Consider the following 20,930-nt stretch of genomic DNA (forward strand, 5'->3'; position numbering starts at 1 on the left):
CTGCGTCACTTATCAAAGCTCATTAGCTGCTGGATGTGCGCACGGGGGTGGCGCAAAGGAGGATGGAGGGTGGTATAAGGAATGGGAAGCATGAGGAAGAGGGGGATTGGGGTGGATGAGAAGAGATTGGGCAGGGATCAAAACACTTCTGTTCTTTGTTCTTCTTTCTTCAGCAGGGATTGTGGTGTCACAGGCTTCTGTGGCACTTCAAGGCCCAGCACAGCAGCAGATCCTGTAGCGTGACCGCACTGCAGAAATCCTCAGCTACTGTGAGGACCTGTAGCGCGGTCACAGACAGGTCACAGACCGGTCATACCGCTCTGCCCTGTCATTGGTGCAATCGATGAGGACATTGATAGCACCAATCAGAGCTGGCCCTGGTGACGCTGGCGTTGCCGGGCAACAGCCTGGGATCGGAGCTCACATTTTCTATCCTCGGCAGGTCACAGGGCGGCTGTGCCCTGTGATTGGCACGATCAATGTAATCATCGATCGCGCCAATCAGCGGGTCCAGGCCATGCCTGGCGTTGCTAGTCACCAGCCTAGAATTGGTTCTGACAGAGAGAGACCGGAAAATGTGCATGATTTCAATGGGAAATGCCTGGAAAAACGGATTCGGAGGCCAGATTTGTAATTTCTCAGTTTCATCCGATTATCGCTGGAACCGTTGCTGGGCGTTTTTTCGCCAGACAGAAAAAATATTCCTATGAACGTTTTCTCCATACACCGGAATAGAATTTTTTTTACGGATCCGGCAAAAAATGGATGAAATGTTTGACCATCAGGCGCAATCCGCAACTAATACAACTCTATGAGAAAAAAACGGATCCGGCAGAAAAAAAACGGATCCGATTTTTTCAAAACTCACCGGATTGTGCCTGATGGCAAAAACCTGATGTGTGAAAGTAGCCTTACAGCTCGGATCCTAGGCAGGGCACTGTTCTACCTACAGAACATCCATCCATCAATTCGCCATGACTCAAAATCGAGCTGAAGGCCATTAAATAATAAATAAACCAATATGTCTGCAAGTGGCTCCACACCCTTCTAATTGGCAGTAGAACATACATGATCATCATCTAATAGTCAACTGGCTGTTTACATGTGACGTTTAGCGTTTCCCAAATTCTATTTACAGCACATCCTTTACTGTACTACTGTACCCAATTTATTATATATTTTAGGAGTTGGTTCATTTTATACCGACTCCACAGCCCAGGTTATCTGACCTGTCCTTGATTTGACAGTTGACATGTTTCGGGCAGCCGTCCGTCCTGACCAGATCCTATTTTTTATGAAATGGAAATGAAAAATAAAATGCATTCGGTTAATAAGTATAGAGAATACAAGAGGTGATTTACCAAAATGCTTGACTGATGGAGGGTTGTTTATCATGGACATTACCTAGTGGCAGCTACCTGAGTTATGTGATATGATAATTGGAGATGATTGCTGTGACCAGATATTGTCAACATATTGTGAGGCAGCGACCGGTGTTATTTGCGAGGGTCGCTATGTGTACATCAGGATGCTCTCAGAAGCGTATTGAGGCCGCGGGAGTGCATTGCAGTCACAGGTATAGCTGTGATTGCAATGTAGAATAAAAGCAAGTGTAGTCTTGGACAAGCTATTTGTCCAGGGCAGATTTAGGAAAACCTGCCATAGGCTTTTATTTTTTAAACGGGACTACATGAAGGTAGCGGGGCGGTCCATTTCCTCCCCCGGCTGGGTTTTCCATGTGGCCTACGGCCACAAGTTGATTGTTAAAACCCCTGCAGCAGAGGGGTGGGTGTGTTAGTTTGCAACTTGCGGAGCAGTTGGCTCTGCAGAAGCTCATCCTTTGTGAGTTGACACAGAGCCAGCTGAGCAAACTCCTGGCTCCCCGCAGCATTATATGGTGGAGCCATCGCCCTCAGCAACTGGACTCTCATGGACTGTTTTGTTTCCCGGCTGCGATCCATAGGATACCGTATGCTGTACACTGTGTGAGTGTGGACATTAAACAAGTTTGCTGTGAACTTATCCTGTGGTCATTGTCTGTCACAATGAACCAACCCCGCTGCACTACAATATGTACTGCTCAATCATTGCCATGTCTCTTAGCACAACTGATCTCATGTCAGAGATCTGAACAGTACATTAAACACCTCCATGTAGCTAATTCCACAGAGAGATTAATGGTGCATATAAAACCTTAATATTAAAGCTCCATCTTGGATTGATATTGGATTTTTGGATTCATGGCAGCTCTGGTTCCACTATGTTTTAAATGTAGCTTTTTTCCTTTCAGGACCAGCAGGGGTTAATGTCAGTTTCCCTTGCTGGAAGCCTGCTGCAATTGCAGGGTGGCCAGGTCAGCTGATGTGGGTGGTGACCACTCCCACTATCCTTTAAATAGTCACCTGATGCATCAGCTGACTGTTGGTGATAGTTTCTCTATGGAGACCAGCCTTGCAGTTGCATCTCTCTGGTGTCAGCTACTTCTGGAGTTTGGAGTCCTGTTTCTGTGTCATCTGCAGTGTGGAGCTTGGTAGCGGAGTCTGGAAGCTGAGTGTTGTGTTTATACCTTGTCTGTCTCTGACTTGTCACCACCCACTGTGTTGTACCATCTGCAGTGGTGAGGCTAGCGCCCTTGCCCGCCAGTGCACTAGCCAGGGCAGTGCGGGGTGACAGTGAGGGACGAGGTTCGTGACAGCGGCGGGGAGGAGAAGGACCCGCCTAGGGCTGTAGGGGAGTGCAGGACAGGCTCAGGTTGGAGCTTAGGGAAAGATGGATGGGACACCTCCTATCGGTAGGGCCTTCCTCCCCCAATTTCCAACCCGTTTTGTGCGTGTCGTGCCGTCCTCTGACCGACCCCCTGGTAGGATCGTGACAGATATTGCCAATTTAGCCCATAAAGACTAACATTCCTGTCATTAATGTAATATTACCAATCAAAGTATTTGGCACCTAATGTGTTCATTTTGTTAAGTCCAAGCGGCTTTTATTAGACAGTTTTCACTGGGGTGGTATTCTTTTTCTCCCCTGTATGAGTTGTCCAATCGTCAGCATCAGAGCACAAAAGTTTAGGTTTCTAAGTGTGAGATGTAATGATACAGCTATGATCTCCAGGTTAACCTCTTGCATGTGTTAGTTAAGGGGGAGAGGCAGCACCACTGAGATTAGCTGTATCGCCTTAGGGCCCCTTCACACTGGTCGATTCTGCTACGATTACGACGCATTTGCGTCATATTCGACATCGCAGTACGAGCTCGTAGCCAGCAGTCACACTCTACGATGTTAACGCTTTTTCTGACGTAGTTGCGATGTGAACGTCACGCGTCGCAATCGTACGCTACCCTTCACACCGCCATAGTCCTACGACTCCGAGCGTGACGTATTACCAGCATGGGCGTGCTAAAACGTCACGCCCAATCAGGAGACAGGTATGCGGAAGCCCAACCCACGTAGTCGCATTACGAGCTCGTATGACCGCCGTCACATACTACGATTTCGACCGCCACAGCGAGACATTTACGACGAAAGAAAGTTCTGCTCTTTCTTTCACATCGTACGATGCTGGGCTGCGTCGCAAATCGTAACGCCATGTCACACTTTGCAACCTCGGAACGAGGACGGATAAACGTCACAAATCGAACGCTCGTTCAGACTTTGATTGCACAGTGTGAAGGGGCCCTTAGATAAACTTTTACCAGTTCTCCTCCTCCTTTCATAGCACTGTCAGCTCCATTGTACTGCCCCTCCTTCCACACTGCCTGTCCAGAGTTTATTCACACCTCTGTTTGTTGTCTTCAGCAAAATTGTGAATACTGACATAGCTTTGGACAGGCAGTGTAGGGGAGAGGAGTGGCACAGCAGATCCAACAGTGTTGTTAGAGAAGGAGAGCTCATAAAGGGGTTTGTAATGTGACACTGCTAAACTCACCTGTGCTGCACCTTCCAGCACAGGGACCTCACCTGTGCTCTAATCTCAAGCACTTACTGATCATGCAGGAGGTTATATAAAGTGAAAAAAAAACAGAAAAAAAAAACAGAATGGCACTAAGAAAACCGTTTATACTCACTGGTGGAGAAGGTAATTTCTGAGTTAGCGTCACCTTGCCCGGTGAATCCACGGTACTGGGTGTACTTGCTTGGAGACACATGTACAAAGATCCAAATAAAAAAGAAAAAAAGCCGCACCACTCCAACTTTCCGTATAGTTAAAAAACCTTTGTCCTTTATTTCTTTCAATGTGGTATGGACATGGTTACAGAGGGCAGTACGTTTGCAGAAAATGCCGGTACAAGGAGAGGTCCTCTCCTTGTACTGGCATTCTCTCCTTGTACCGGCATTTGTCCATACCACATTGAAAGAAATTAAGGACAAAGGTTTTTTAACTATACGGAAAGTTGGAGTGGTGCAGCTTTTTTTCTTTTTTCTTTGGATGCAGGAGGTTATATCTGGAGATCAGAGATGTATCATTACATGTCACACACTGTGAAACTTGAGCTGCTGTGGGGGGGGGTTTATTATTTTCCTGCAGTATTGCTTATGATTGGGCAACTCATACAGGGAGAAGAAGTGCACGCCCACAGCGAAAACTGGCTAATACACCCACTTGGACTTCACAAAAGTTTAATCGCTAGGTACCAAATACTTTGATATCTCTGCAACAGAGAGGTGAAAAAAATGTTTTATTTGGCTTTAGTATTAAATGAATATAGCGAGTCTTACAGAATGACTCTCCGTTGAGGCAAGACCCTCTCTATGATGTCTATGTCCTAAGAAAGCATATCTATAGGGGCTCTCTTCCGGAGACAATACGAATTGGAGCTACACAAACTTTGTATTACAGGGAGATGCATATAGTCATAGCTTTATAATTTTTCCTATCTACATAGCACCAGCTTATGTGGTGTATCACAGAGGTTGTTATACCTCAGACTCTTTCTATCTTGCACACTATTGTGTTGTGTTTTTTATTTGTTTTTTTTTGTTTATGAAATTTTTTCAATAGCAATGTTCCTTTTTTGGATTTTAGGCGGAACATTTTTATCTGTCATCTCGTAGTCACAGCTGATGAACAGCATCAGCATCATTTACAGATACAAGTAAACAAAAGCATTCACATGTTATAGATATATATTGCCTCTGGCATCTCTCTCTACTATATAAACAAAGCCAACACTGACAGCGTATAACTAATGTCTCACCTACAAGATTTAGACATCTGTCTCTGGACTGTGTATATATATATATACACACACGCGTGCACGCGCACGCAACCCAAAGACAGATGTACTGTACATACATATACAGTCTTGGCCAAAAGAGTTGGCACTCTTGAAATGGTTCCTGAAAGTGAATTGTTTCTGCTAGAATATTATTGCTGGTTAATATTAGGCTGGTTTCATATTTGCGTCTGTGCGCGCAGCGTTTGATCCGCATGCGTCATGCGTACATATATTTAACATGGTGTACGCATGGACATGCGTTCGCATTGTTTTGTGTATGTATGCGTTTTTTCGCAGTGTGCGTCTTGGCGTGGCGAACGCAACATGTTGCATTTTTGGAGCGGTAAAAAATCCATCAAATATGCACAGGCATGCGCATACAGATGAGTGCGTTAAAAAACGCATTACTGTCTATGGGAACGCACGTGTATTCATGTCCTTGCGTACGCATGCGTTTGATGTGCTTAGGTACTTCAGACTGTGCATGTCCAGGAAATGTTTGAGACACGCCCATTGAGACATGCCCTCCTGGAAACATCAAACGCATGTGCATAAAAAGCGCAAACGCATGCAAAAGCTGCTTATTTTTGCCGTCTTGTGTAAGCTGATGCGGATAAAAAACGCTGCGTTAGCATGCTTTTTTGCATGTGTTTGCTGTTGTGGATGATGAAACTAGCCTTACACATCTTTCGTTATACATGGACAGGGACATGTATTTCGGCACATACACAGTTGTGACCCTATTGAGGCTCCTTAGTGTTATCACCTATTAAGATACCGCCTTCAAGGCCCACATGAAGAATAAAAAAAGCTCCTCACACCTGCCAATACACAGTATGATGTCCCCACAGCGAATTCCCCCACACAATTTCACAACACAGTACCCCCTCACATGCAGTATGATTCTACCCACACAGTTTGATGTTCACATAGTCCCCCTATACAGTATGATGGCCCCAACAATCCCATACAATATGGTCCCACCACACCTGCCCACAGTCAGTGTGATGACCCCATAGCCCACAGTATGATTCCTATCACACACAATGTGATACTTCAACTGTCCCCTATACAGTATGATGGCTCCAACAGCACCCACAAAATAATGCCAACACAGTCTCCTCCCCACATGAATGATTCCCCCACAGCCTCGCCTCACGGTAAATGCATATAGTATGATGGGTCTTGGAGAGCCTACTACCCAGTATGATAGCCACCAAAGCTCTCCACGCCCTCACCCCCTCAAAGACCGATGGTATTCGCAATCTTCCACACACAGTATGATTGGAAGAAAACCATAAAACTACTCTCCTATCTTTGGTCACCTAATGTGCTGCTGCTGTGTGCAGAGTGTTGCCTGAGGCTCCACGCAGTAGATGCAGTCTCTTGAGGCCATTATGCCTGCTGCATTGAGACTCAGAAGCATAGGCTGTATGTTGAAGCAGAGAGCTGATGCCTCCCTTTTCCAGAATTGATTTCAGTGGTTTCTGCAGGATGCCGCGTGGTCTTCCACTATTGGCAGCTCATCTGTCATGACTCTGTTATCGGGTGTTCCGGGACCAGGGGCTCCTTCCCTGTCCCTAAGGCTAGTGGGCGCTCTAGCTCACACTGTTCCCCGGGTTGCTTCGAAGGTGAAGATCACGGGGCCACGTACCTTGCCTTAGCTCCTGAATTCGCCCTCAGTCTGTACCCTTCCCCCACACAGGAGAGGGGAGTAATAATGCACCGTAGTACACCAACCAGACTAACAAGGTAGTACAAACAGGGATAACAGAAAATATAAAACATACAAATATACACTCATATATAACAGAGATATGCATCGAGGAGTAGGAGAAGCAAGGGAATTATCACACTCACAAAACCAAGCAACTGTCACAGATAAATCCACCAACTTACTACTCAAATAGCCAAGACCTATCCTCCCAGCCATGCAGCATAAACTAGCTCTGACAATGTGTGTTAGTCAGGACCCAGATTATAGAGGAGATGGGAGTGGCTGGCAGTGCACAGCTGAGAGCCTTAGCTCCAAGATCTCTCAACAGAGCAGATTAACCCTTGCACTGCCCAAAGAAATTTACACCATTTAATTAGAAGACGAAGAGCTTCTATTCAGCGCAGGAGTAGGAGAACTCCAACGCTGCGGTCTTCTGGCTCCTCTCTGTGGTGGGAAACCCATGACAACACCATTCTAAAGATATGTAATATCCCTGTAAGTTATGTAGCAGTATTATTGTAAAATAATAGAAGCTTGTGAAAGCTTCTATATCTCTAATGTTCCAGGACCACTTTTTAACACACAGTATTGGATCATCACGTTGTCAGGACGGGTGGTCAGTTTATGTTATCGAGATATAGAGTCACCAGAATTCTGAGAAGTTCGTGTTTCCCCAGTTGTTGTGTTTTTGTGTTTCCTAGAGAAGATACCTCCCACCTTTAGTCAAGATTTCAATCTATAACATCTCATCGGAGCTGCAGCATCTGCAGAAATCAACCTAATTGAGTTTGATGGGTGAGCTAATTATATCAGCGAACTATGCAAAATGCTCAGCCCCACATTATTTGTGAAAGTTCTGTGTAAGACCCCTACACCTTGCTATCTATTGAGATTGAACTGAAGCGATTCAGGGGGTACCTGATCTACTGACATAGCTTATATAGTGCTCACACTGATACTATACGTAAAGGGCATAATCGACTGACTATGCTGTCATGGTGGTGCTTCTTGTGTATATACATTACATTATTCTGTTCACATGTCCAGTTGCCATCCTTTTGTACAAGCCCAGTATTAAAGAAAAAAAATACAAATCCATTTACAAATGGAGTAGAAATTGATGCAAAATAAAAACCAAAAGGCCACCATACTCATAAGGCCGGCATCACACTGGCGTATTGCATCCGATGCGAGAGCATCGTATGCGATATGCTAATGACACTCGGCTCCTGCTCGCAGCAGAGCAGGAGCCGAGTGTCATGCGTCTGTGCTCCGATTCTCCCGCACAGGGAGGATCGGAGCACAGCTTTGGAGGAGGCGGAGAAATTAATTTCTCCATCTCCTCCATTGCTGGGGTCCGCTTATAATGCACAGCGCTCGGATGATATCCGAGTGGTGTGCGCTGTCTCACTCGCATCCATAGGCTTATATGGGTGCGAGTGAGCCGAGAGTTTTCCTCGGTCCGAGACAATCGCAGCATGCTGTGATTGTCTCGGACCGAGGAAAACGGCCGACAAAAAGTCGGCTGCTGGGAGCTGCCCCATATGTTAACATTGGTCCGAGTGCAATGTGATTTTTTATCGCATTGCACTCGGCCGTTTAAAACGCCAGTGTGACGCCGGCCTTAGACTAACATCATCCAATATAGTTGGATTTGGCTGACAGTCTAATATGTATTGGGGTCCCATACAGATAATTCTTGGAGGAGTTGGGGATCTGGCATGTCCAACTAGGGTCTCCAAATTCTTTTGTTCTTTGAAGAGCCCCGTGTGAAAGGGGCGGTGGGTGACCATGCCAGCTACCTAGAGCCCATCAGTAACATTGATTCAGGGAGACGAAGTGCAGCTTGATTACCCTCGTTCATAAATTTAGCATTTTGTCAAATGAATGATGAGATGCTGCCTTTGTCTGCACATAGTCAATTGTGTACAGTCCTGCCCAGGGGCCCACAGGGGGATTCACCAGTTTTCCTGTGGGTCAGTTCAAGCCTGCTGCCACTCCATTCATTCTTAATGGGACCGTTGGAGATAGCTGAGTGCTGAGCTTGGCTGTTCTTTGGCATTCCCATAGGAATGAATGGAGCAGCAGTGTAGATGATTGTCCACAGCTCCATTCACATGGGTTCTCAGGATCATTGAGGTTCCCAGCTGTTGGATCCCCAGTGATCAGGAAGTTATCCTCTGGATGGAAGATAACTTCCAAGCTTGAGACTTCCCCTTTCTGACCCATTTACTCGGAGCGCTCTTTTCACGATAATCTTGTAGTCTGTCAGGTGATCGTAACCCTGTTTAAACAAGCGAAACTAATGTTTATCAGGTGCAATGATTCTTTGTGCTCCATAGAAGATCATCGTTCTCTGCGCTGCATCGAACTCACTTCGCCAAGAACAAGGGCAGCCTATGCTCACTTAGAGATCTTATTTATTTGAAGTGCAGTCTGCCTGTGTGGACAGACCACTAAGTGATCGCCAATAGTAATTACTTACCAATCAGCCAGAATTTAAAGCCGAAAATTCAGGTGGTGTAAATGCAAACTTGTGAAAAGAGTAAAGAGAATCCATGTGCACAGTATACATTTGGGACCCTCTTGCCACCTCCATGTCGTGCTATTTTCCTTTACTTCTCCCTGATAGAAGGTGTGGAGTAAACATAATGCCAGATAGCGAGGTGTAAACATAAATGTATTTTCTCCATTTTTTGGAGGGTGACAATACAGCTTCAGTTAACACAATTAGGTCTCGTGTTTTTGCTGTGTTGCTCCCTCCCACACAGTCACCTCCTTTACTTGGTTTCTGTTTTATCACCAGAGGAGTGAGACAGGAACATCGTGCAATAGAAGAATTACTTCTGGCTGCTCCATAATATATGATTATTAATATATAATATCAGGCAGCTTTCAGCCTGCCCAATAAATGTGGTTTATGCTGGTTTTGAACTGGCAGACTTCTGCCTGAAAGGAGAGCACATCGTCCGCGTTATAACACAGGTTGCTTGGAGACGTGTCATATATCGTTAATTTATCATGAGGTGGAACCTTTTTTATCTCGTTTGTTAAGACGTCTTGTTTGATATCCCAGCGAACAACACTACAGTCATCTTCTACCCTGTCTGAAATGACTGATATCAGGAAGCAATTCTGAACGTTTTCAGCAAAGCCGAAGGTAACAAATACAGGACTTATAGGTCACTGTTGGAAGTTTTTCAAAAACTGTTAACATAAATGGGGAAAATGAATGTCACAGTCACCTGTCGGGAGAAGTGAACGGCTGACTAAAAGAGAAGTTTCACCACCAAAGGTTAGGCTATCAAGCTGGAAGCGTTCTGGGCTCAGCTCTCAATCTGGGAAGAAAATGTTGCATGTAGCAGATACACACTCTGACAAGTGAAAATCTTGCAGCTCGGATCTGAAAGGTGTAATCAACTTACCGTATATACTCGAGTATAAGCCGTGATTTTCAGCCCATTTTTTGGGGCTGAAAGTCCCCCTCTCGGCTTATACTCGAGTCATACCCAGGGGTCGGCAGGGGAGGGGGAGCCGGGGCTGTCTAATTATACTCACCTGCTCCTGGCGCGGTCCCTGCAGGTCCCTGGTTCCCCGGCGCCGCAGCTTCTTCCTGTACTGAGCGGTCACATGGTACCGCTCATTACTGTAATGAATATGCGGCTCCACCTCCCATAAGGGTGGAGCTGCATATTTATTACTGTAATGAGCGGTAACGGTGTCCGCTCAATACAGGAATAAGCTGTGACACCGGGGACCTGGAGGGACTTCGCCAGGAGCAGGTGAGTATAATGGGGTGGGGGAGCGCTGTACGATATTCACCTGCTCCTCGTTCCGGGCGCCGCTCCGTCTTCAGCGTCTTCTGCAGTGATGCTCAGGTCAGAGGGCGCGGTGACGTGGTTAGTGCGTGCCCTCTGCCTGAACGTCAGTGCAGAAGACGCTGAACACGGAGCGGCACCAAAACGAGGAAAGGTGAATATAGCAAGTGCCGGGGGCCTGAGCCACGAGAGGTGAGTATGTGATTTTTTTTTTTATCGCAGCAACAGCAAATGGGGCAAGTGTCTGTATGGAGCATCTTATGGGGCCATAATTAACGTTTGTGCAGCACTGTATGGGGCAAATATCTTTATGGCGCATCTTATGGGGCCATAATTAACGTTTGTGGAGCATTGTATGGGGCAAGTGTCTGTATGGAGCATCTTATGGGGCCATAATCAACGTTTGTGCAGCACTATATGGGGCAAATGTGTCTTTGGAGCATCTTATGGGGCCATTATTAACCTTTATGCAGGATTATATGGAGCATATTTTAATATGTAGCATCTTATGTGGCCCATCATAAACTTTATGGAGCATTATATGGGGCTTGTAATAATTATAGTGGATAACTCAGGAGACTCTTTGCGTGGAACAAGACAACTACAGGACACAGTTTTATAAGTGGTAAAGTCTATATTATCACACGGTGATTCAAACATGTGCAGAGAGAAGCTCAAGTCCATAACACTTGGTGTAAATATTAAATGCAGCTTAGCAGTCTATAGGAAACTTCAGAGGAAAATGCAATCAAGCAGAAAGTCTATGAAGCACAGTTATTCTTGAGGATACTTGACACTAATAAATCCTTGTCTTAGTCCAAACACAGATAGATAAGCTTATAAGGCAGTTCAAATCATATCTTAGCTCACTCAACCAGGGAGGCCTGGTTAATAGTCTCAGGTTTTTGCAGAGCAGAAACAGCTTACATGTCCAGCAAATGCAGATGGAAGTAAACACGAGCAGCAGATGAAGGAGGATTACTGGAAACTGGTGTATGCAGCAGGAACTCAGAGCAGAGTAGCAGGATCACCACACAGGTTCACAGGAGCAGGTATATAGCCAGGAAGTAATCAGAGGTCAAGAGCTGGAAGCAAGGCAGAATACTCTAGCACAGACTGAAGGCTGGGGTGGAGTTTTATAGCAGGAAGACACAGTGCACATGAGACCAAAGACGCCATCTTGGAGAAGGGTAGTAATGCACAAAAGGTAAAAAATGTTCAGAGTCCTGACAGGGCTCTTGATTCAATATCAATATTCAAAAACACTTAACCTACTGATGTCTCAATTAATTTTACTTTTATTGGTATCTATTTTTACTTTTCACATTTACCAGTAGCTGCTGCATTTCCCACCCTAGGCTTATACTTGAGTCATTAAGTTTTCCCAGTTTTTTGTGGCAAAATTAGGGGGGTCGGCTTATACTCGAGTATATACGGTATGTAGTATTGGCTACGATCACTGTGTTTTTACCATACACATGTATTACACAGATGCTACACCTTAATGCACTGTATTTGAGGGAACAATGCCATTATACCAATGTAGTGGCAATACTGACAAGCGTGGTGAGGCTCTTATGCAGAAGTCTTTGGAATATACTGTAGTTGGGCTTTTCAAATCTATAGTGTGCAATGAGAGGCATTTAATATAATGTTTAAGATGGTTGTTTTCTCTTAACTGGACATTAAATTCATGTTAGAAGTTTCTAGAATGTGCTCAAAAAAGAGAAAGGACAGCACCTCCAAAAATCATACAATGATCTAATGCCTCTCGGCAAAAATATATATAACTGAACATGAGGTTCTTAGTTTAACATTCTGATCAGACTGTATGAAGCCCACTGCCACGTCACGGCAAACCTTGTAGTCGGTACTACCGCCCTAACGGAGCGGAGCCATGCGCCAACCATCGCCACAGCGGCAATGCACCAGCAGGGCAGACGGTCTGGTGCCCCACAGCACCCATGCTGCAAGACTGAGCCCCCATGAATTCAGACCGCGCCGCCCCACCAGCACAAAACTGCAGCAACAACGGCCGCCACACAGCACCCACACCAAATGCTCCTTTCATTTTGGTGCTGTGTGGCGGCCATTGTTGCCGTGGCTTTGTGCTGGTGGGGCGGCGCGGTCTGGAGTCATGGGGGCTCAGTCTTGCAGCATAGGTGCTGTGGGGCAACAGGCCGTCTGCCCTGCTGGTGCATTGCCGCTGTAGCGGTGGTCACTGCATGGCTCCGTTAGGGCGGTAGGACCCACTACAAGGTTTGCCATGACGTGGCAGTGGGCTTCATACAGTCTGATCAGAATGTTAAACTGAAAACCTCATGTTCAGTTATATAAATTTTTTCCTAGCGGCTTTAGATCAACGTATGATTTTTGGAGGTGCGGTTCATGCTCTTTTTTTTTCTTTTTGTACAAAGCAGTTTTTATAATGTTGAAAGCTGAAGAACTGATAAGGCAATTCCATGAGACCTGCAACCAAGGTCTGATGTATGCCTTCACTCTACATAGCTGTGAGCCCTGGCTTCTAATATGTGTTTCTACTTTAGACCTGGACCCAGCTGCACTCCTCGGCTTCTAATATGTTTTTTCTTTCTAGATCTAGACCCAGCAACACTCCTCGGCGTCTAATCTCTGTCCCTACTCTAGACTAGGTCCCAGCAGTGCTCCCCAGCTTCTTATACAGGTACTTCTCACAAAATTAGAATATCATCTAAAAGTCAATTTATTTCAGTTCTTCAGTACAAAAATGCAAACTCAGAAATCATACAGTCATTACAAACAGAGTGATCTGTTTCAAGTGTTTGCCTTCTGGACATCAGTCAAGTCAGCAGTCTTCCCCATGATTGGCTACTGAAACAGACTAAGGGATCTTTTTAAACGCTTAGGAAGCCTTTACAGGTGTTTTTAGTTAATTATTCTAATTTACTGAGATAATGGCTTTTGGGTTTTCATTGGCTGTAAGCCATAATCATCAACATTAACAGAAATAAACACTTGAAATAGATCACTCTGTTTGTATTGACTCTATATAATATATGAGTTACACTTTTTGCACTGATAAACTGAAATAAATTAACTTTTTGATGATATTCTAATTTTGTAAGAAGCACCTGTATGTGTTTTTATTCTAGATCTAGACCTAGCAGCACTCCTCGGCTTCTGATCTCTGTCCATGCTCTCGACTACGTCCCAGCAGTGCTCCTCATCTAATATGCTTTTCTACGCTAGACCTGCCTCCATCAGCCTACCTCACCTTCGAATATGTGTTTATACTCTAGATGTAGACCAAGCAGCTCTCCCCATCTTCTAATATGTGTAGTTACTCTTTACTTGGACCCAATAGAGCTCCTCTGCTTCTAAAATGTTACTTCTGTAGATCTATACGGCTCAGTTCTCCTCAATTTCTCTATCACTACTCCAGATATGAAGCCATCAGTGTTCCCAGGCTTCTAATACTTAGCCCTACTCTTTTTCCTAGACTCAGCAGTGACACCTCTGCTTTTAATATACACTCACCGGCCACTTTATTAGGTACACCATGCTAGTAACGGGTTGGACCCCCTTTTGCCTTCAGAACTGCCTCAATTCTTCGTGGCATAGATTCAACAAGGTGCTGGAAGCATTCCTCAGAGATTTTGGTCCATATTGACATGATGGCATCACACAGTTGCCGCAGATTTGTCGGCTGCACATCCCAAAGATGCTCCATACAAGGCAGGATAGATCCATGCTTTCATGTTGTTTACGCCAAATTCTGACCCTACCATCCGAATGTCGCAGCAGAAATCAAGACTCATCAGACCAAGCAACGTTTTTCCAATCTTCTACTGTCCAATTTCGATGAGCTTGTACAAATTCTAGCCTCAGTTTCCTGTTCTTAGCTGAAAGGAGTGGTACCCGGTGTGGTCTTCTGCTGCTGTAGCCCATCTGCCTCAAAGTTCGACGCACTGTGCGTTCAGAGATGCTCTTAGGCCTACCTTGGTTGTAACGGGTGGCGATTTGAGTCACTGTTGCCTTTCTATCAGCTCGAACCAGTCTGCCCATTCTCCTCTGACCTCTGGCATCAACAAGGCATTTCCGCCCACAGAACTGCCGCTCACTGGATTTTTTTTCTTTTTCGGACCATTCTCTGTAAACCCTAGAGATGGTTGTGCGTGAAAATCCCAGTAGATCAGCAGTTTCTGAAATACTCAGACCAGCCCTTCTGGCACCAACAACCATGCCACGTTCAAAGGCACTCAAATCACCTTTCTTCCCCATACTGATGCTCGGTTTGAACTGCAGGAGATTGTCTTGACCATGTCTACATGCCTAAATGCACTGAGTTGCCGCCATGTGATTGGCTGATTAGAAATTAAGTGTTAACAAGAAGTTGGACAGGTGTACCTAATAAAGTGGCCGGTGAGTGTATGTTTTTACTCTAAACCTACGGTATATCCAACACTACTCTTCACTCCTAAGGCTACCTTCAGCTTCTAAGGCTATCTTCATATCAGTTTTTTGAAGAGTTCTTTCAGGCAGAAAATAACTGAAAAATCATTTAAAAACTTTTTCCTATCTATCTCTATTGTAAAACCACTATTTCTGTTGACACGTTCTGTAGATCTGGAACCAGCAGCGCTCCTCGGCTTCTAATATACATTGCTACTTTAGACCCAGACTCCAAAGTGGTCCTCAGCTTCTAATACCTAGCCCTACACTTGATTAACATCCTGCAGTGCTCTAATATGTGCTTTTACTCTAGACCTGGACCGAGCAGTGTGCTCCTTTTCTTAATCTAAGTACCTGCCTTAGACCTTGACTTAGCAGTGGTCCTCAGCTTCTAATGTGTTTCCTACTGTAGACGTTAACCCAGGAGTGCAACCCTGGCTACTGATGTGCTTCTGCTATAGATCTGTACCTAGTATTGTGAAAGACTCCTCATTTAAGCTCCTACTCTAGTACTGTGCCTGACTTCTCACCTATGTAGGATAGCTGCGGAGACACCATCACGTGTTTCTCGACGCAAGCAGTGAATAGCCAGACCTTTCCCCGGGAAGGAACAACCACGGGAAGGGCAGCATCCAATAAAGGAAAACATCCAATACAGGAAAACCACCTATGCCAAGCATGGTGTCCATCCACAGACAGCTGTTTCGGGGTGTTTGCCCCTCATCAGTGTGGAGTAGGAATCTGGCTATTAGGAGCAGTGCCTAGTAAAAGGCTGTGAAGGAACAGATGATTGGCCTCGGGGAGACCAAAACATCCAACACCGCGGAGACACCACGTGTTTCTCAACGCAGTGATCCAGAACACTGCCCCCATCCCTTATGGGAAATATGCAAATGCATGTAGGATAGCTGCGGAGACACCATCACGTGTTTCTCGACGCAAGCAGTGAATAGCCAGACCTTTCCCCGGGAAGGAACAACCACGGGAAGGGCAGCATCCAATAAAGGAAAACATCCAATACAGGAAAACCACCTATGCCAAGCATGGTATCCATCCACAGACAGCTGTTTCGGGGTGTTTGCCCCTCATCAGTGTGGAGTAGGAATCTGGCTATTAGGAGCAGTGCCTAGTAAAAGGCTGTGAAGGAACAGATGATTGGCCTCGGGGAGACCAAAACATCCAACACCGCGGAGACACCATCACGTGTTTCTCAACGCAGTGATCCAGAACACTGCCCCCATCCCTTATGGGAAATATGCAAATGCATGTAGGATAGCTGCGGAGACACCATCACGTGTTTCTCGACGCAAGCAGTGAATAGCCAGACCTTTCCCTGGGAAGGAACAACCACGGGAAGGGCAGCATCCAATAAAGGAAAACATCCAATACAGGAAAACCACCTATGCCAAGCATGGTATCCATCCACAGACAGCTGTTTCGGGGTGTTTGCCCCTCATCAGTGTGGAGTAGGAATCTGGCTATTAGGAGCAGTAAGCAAACAAAAAAGCACCACAGCAGTTTAAATATCCAAAGTAGCAAAAAGGTATATTTTATTTATAAAAAATAGAGAAACAGGTACATTTGAAAGCATGGGAACACATATAACAACACAGCACTATAGTGCCCAAAGAGAGCTGTGGACGGTATCCATATAGTATATTAAAAAAAGGTAATGGTAGAAGCAAGGATTTAACATGGCGTAATCCCTTATGAAGCCATGCTTGGCTCCCCAGGTACTAGTAATAGGAAATACATAAGGCAATGTAGTGAATACGCTAGGATAGCAACATACCAGGGTATAATGTCCGTCACCACGCCGTCCACTGCGATCCCCGACGCGCGTTTCGGTTAAGAAACCTTCCTCAGGGGGCATGTCTAACAACTAAAAAGTGCTGTCTTATATAGTGTAGATGTATACCGCCAAAGCGGAACCGGAAATCCATCACCATTCACAAAGCACCGCCAACGTAAACCGGAAGTAGTGGTCTTTATTGTGACGCTTCGGCGATGATTTTGTGACGCGGCAGCGACGCCTTTGTGACGCTTTGGCGATGAGTTTGTGACGCTTCAGCGACGCCCTTCTGGCGTCGCCATGGCGACGCTGTAGTGATGTCCCACTACTTCCGGTTTACGTTGGCGGTGCTTTGTGAATGGTGATGGATTTCCGGTTCCGCTTTGGCGGTATACATCTACACTATATAAGACAGCACTTTTTAGTTGTTAGACATGCCCCCTGAGGAAGGTTTCTTAACCGAAACGCGCGTCGGGGATCGCAGTGGACGGCGTGGTGACGGACATTATACCCTGGTATGTTGCTATCCTAGCGTATTCACTACATTGCCTTATGTATTTCCTATTACTAGTACCTGGGGAGCCAAGCATGGCTTCATAAGGGATTACGCCATGTTAAATCCTTGCTTCTACCATTACCTTTTTTTAATATACTATATGGATACCGTCCACAGCTCTCTTTGGGCACTATAGTGCTGTGTTGTTATATGTGTTCCCATGCTTTCAAATGTACCTGTTTCTCTATTTTTTATAAATAAAATATACCTTTTTGCTACTTTGGATATTTAAACTGCTGTGGTGCTTTTTTGTTTGCTTAGTGTTTATTGTAGTTTATCCCAATATGGTCCATATATGTGAGGGGGACCATATATTATATTCTTGGCTCTAATGTTGGGCCCTGTACTTAGGTCTTCTTTCCCTGCACATATAGGATGTCAATGTTGATACATTTACTATTAGGAGCAGTGCCTAGTAAAAGGCTGTGAAGGAACAGATGATTGGCCTCGGGGAGACCAAAACATCCTTTATTGGGTGCTGCTCTTCCCGTGGTTGTTCCTTCCCGGGGAAAGGTCTGGCTATTCACTGCTTGCGTCGAGAAACACGTGATGGTGTCTCCGCAGCTATCCTACATGCATTTGCATATTTCCCATAAGGGATGGGGGCAGTGTTCTGGATCACTGTGTTGAGAAACACGTGATGGTGTCTCCGCGGTGTTGGATGTTTTGGTCTCCCCGAGGCCAATCGTCTGTTCCTTCACAGCCTTTTACTAGGCACTGCTCCTAATAGCCAGATTCCTACTCCACACTGATGAGGGGCAAACACCCCGAAACAGCTGTCTGTGGATGGATACCATGCTTGGCATAGGTGGTTTTCCTGTATTGGATGTTGTCCTTTATTGGATGCTGCCCTTCCCGTGGTTGTTCCTTCCCGGGGAAAGGTCTGGCTATTCACTGCTTGCGTCGAGAAACACGTGATGATGTCTCCGCAGCTATCCTACATGCATTTGCATATTTCCCATAAGGGATGGGGGCAGTGTTCTGGATCACTGCGTTGAGAAACACGTGATGGTGTCTCCGCGGTGTTGGATGTTTTGGTCTCCCCGAGGCCAATCATCTGACTTCTCACCTAAGCTCCTACTCTAGACGTGGACCAAGCAGTGTGCTTGACTCCTTACCTGAGCCCTACTGTACACGTGGACTCAGCAGTGTGGCCCGACTCCTTATCTGAGACCTACTGTAGACGTGGACCCAGCAGTGCAACCCTGGCTACTGATGTGCCTCTACTATAGATCTGTACGTAGTACTGTGAACGACTCCTCATTTAAGCTCCTACTCTAGTACTGTTCCCGACTCTTCACCTAAGCTCCTACTCTAGACGTGAACCCAGCAGTGTTCTCTGACTCCTTATCTTATCCCTACTGTAGAAGTGGACCAAGCAGTGTAATCCTTGCTACTGATGTTCTTCTAATCTATATTGTGCTGTGACTGCTGATACACAGCCCTAATCTAGACCTGGACCCAGCCTTGAGGTCCTGGCTCCTGATATGTTCCCCCGCCAGGACTGTTGGGCTTCTGTTTCCTGCACAGGTAGAACTATACTTAGCAGTCTTCTGCAGGTTTCCAGTCTTTCTCTAACGCTGAGGACCATTATCAGCCACGCTGAAGCATTTGGTGTCAACCTGACACTGTGACTAAACCAGGGACTGAAACGGAGTGACAAGCAAGTGATCTTCTCTGAGATGTTTGTAATGCTAATTTACTCCACCGGCGTCCATTTCTTACTAATTAAATTCCTTTAATGTGCATATGATAATTGCATGGGAAAGGTCAGTGTAACCTTTGCTTCATGGGATGGCTTGTGACTCATTCCCATGAAAGTCTGTGCAGTTATAAGACACTTTATGTCACTGTTCTGATGTTGTGACACATCTGTCCGTGCCCCCCAGTGTGTCTCATCCCTGACCCCTTACAATGTATGACTGTGCCCTGCTAAAAATAATTTCTAAAGCTTCCTGTGCATGATCGAAATGCTGGAAAAAAGTTACATGGGTCTGCAGTTTCCTCCCAAATTTTGCTTAGTTTAACTCCAGTTCTGATCTCCTCGCTTCCTCTCCTGGCAGGTGACATGTGACCACTGCAACCAATCAGCAGCCATTGATCGCCTGCAGCCTTGATGTTCCATCTGAGCTGGAAGGTCGGAAGAAGGCACCTATTATTTGCCATTGATTTTCTGGAGTAGTCCCCCTATGGAAGAGGAAGCGAGGAGACTGGCAAGGGACCATGGTAGTGATTGAGAAGAGTGGCTAGGGTCCAGTAGACGAGTTCCCTTCTCTCTTAAGATAATTTTGGGCACACTTTTAATACAATGTCTAGGGGACAGCTACATTACTTTATCCAGACATACATGTTTTTTTGAAAGTTTGTTTTTGGGGTTGGGGATTTTGGGAAAATTTCTTAACAATCCGATGTCTGCAATGTTCAAACACAGACGATCAACACCAGTTGCTATCCCAACAATCATCTGCAGACAAAGGTCTCATGTATGGCCACGCACTTTAGATAAACGTCGGCCAAATCTGCTGACAGCAGGAAAAAGAAGGATCAGGCTGTTGGATTTCAACATGCCCAATCCTTTTTTTTCACAACTGCTGCAAGGGTCTCTGGCATTGTGCTATTCGCCTCTTTCTACTGAAAGGGTGAATATATGTAAGAGTGAATATTTTTGTCAAAGCCTCTATTGTTATGCTGCAATAATGAGAATTCTGACAAAAAAAAGCCATAACAAATCTATTGTAAGTACACCTTTACTAGGTAGTATCTACAGTAATGTACTCAGGCTCTCATTGTGGGGCTGTCATAACATATGAAGACGTAGCAATGTTAAATATTGTCATGGTTTGCTGTGCTAAGAGACAAAAAGCTGTTTCCTTTATATAAATCTGCTTTTTTCTTCTCCTTTTCAGAGGGCCTGGCAGTTGGAGTAGGCTTTGGTGCTATTGGGAAAACTGCATCAGCAACATTCGAGAGCGCAAGGTAACATTGTGGGCAAACATGTACAATATATAGTGCCAGGTGAAGGTGGTCGACCAATCCACCGTTCCCTGGATGGGTTTCTCCAAGGCACACCAAATACATCAGACACAACTTGTATACAATTTAAAAAATCTTGCAATTTTCACACTGGCCACTAAGTTTAATATCTGACTCCTATTTCTTGTTCTTCACATGGACATTAGCAGCAGTAGATTGACGCAGACCCTATTTGTTTGTATAGAAGCGTTTTCTGAGTATGCTTTCATCAAGACAAAGGTCGTTGTGTAGGTATGGGGGACAGTTGAAATGTGACCATCAGCTATTCTGAATGTTGGATCCTATGTTATCAGTCATTCTGCTTGTGACATTATTTATTGTGAATGGTGGATCCAGTGTTATCTCCTGTGTATAGACATGTCATCTG

The 20,930-nt window shown here is 45.3% G+C and overlaps 1 protein-coding gene across 6 annotated transcripts in view; it reads left to right on the top strand.

The window, feature by feature from the left end:
* Positions 1–20,930, top strand: part of SLC39A11 (solute carrier family 39 member 11) — a 618,770-nt gene that overhangs the window by 569,190 nt on the left and 28,650 nt on the right. For all 6 annotated transcript variants that reach the window (XM_077253431.1, XM_077253433.1, XM_077253434.1 and 3 more), the window contains one exon: positions 20,437–20,506. In XM_077253431.1, coding sequence (XP_077109546.1) covers positions 20,437–20,506 — 70 coding nt within the window. The remainder of the gene's footprint in view (positions 1–20,436; positions 20,507–20,930) is intronic.

This window comes from Ranitomeya variabilis, chromosome 4 (genome assembly GCF_051348905.1).
Source record: "Ranitomeya variabilis isolate aRanVar5 chromosome 4, aRanVar5.hap1, whole genome shotgun sequence".
Classification (NCBI taxonomy): domain Eukaryota; kingdom Metazoa; phylum Chordata; class Amphibia; order Anura; family Dendrobatidae; genus Ranitomeya; species Ranitomeya variabilis.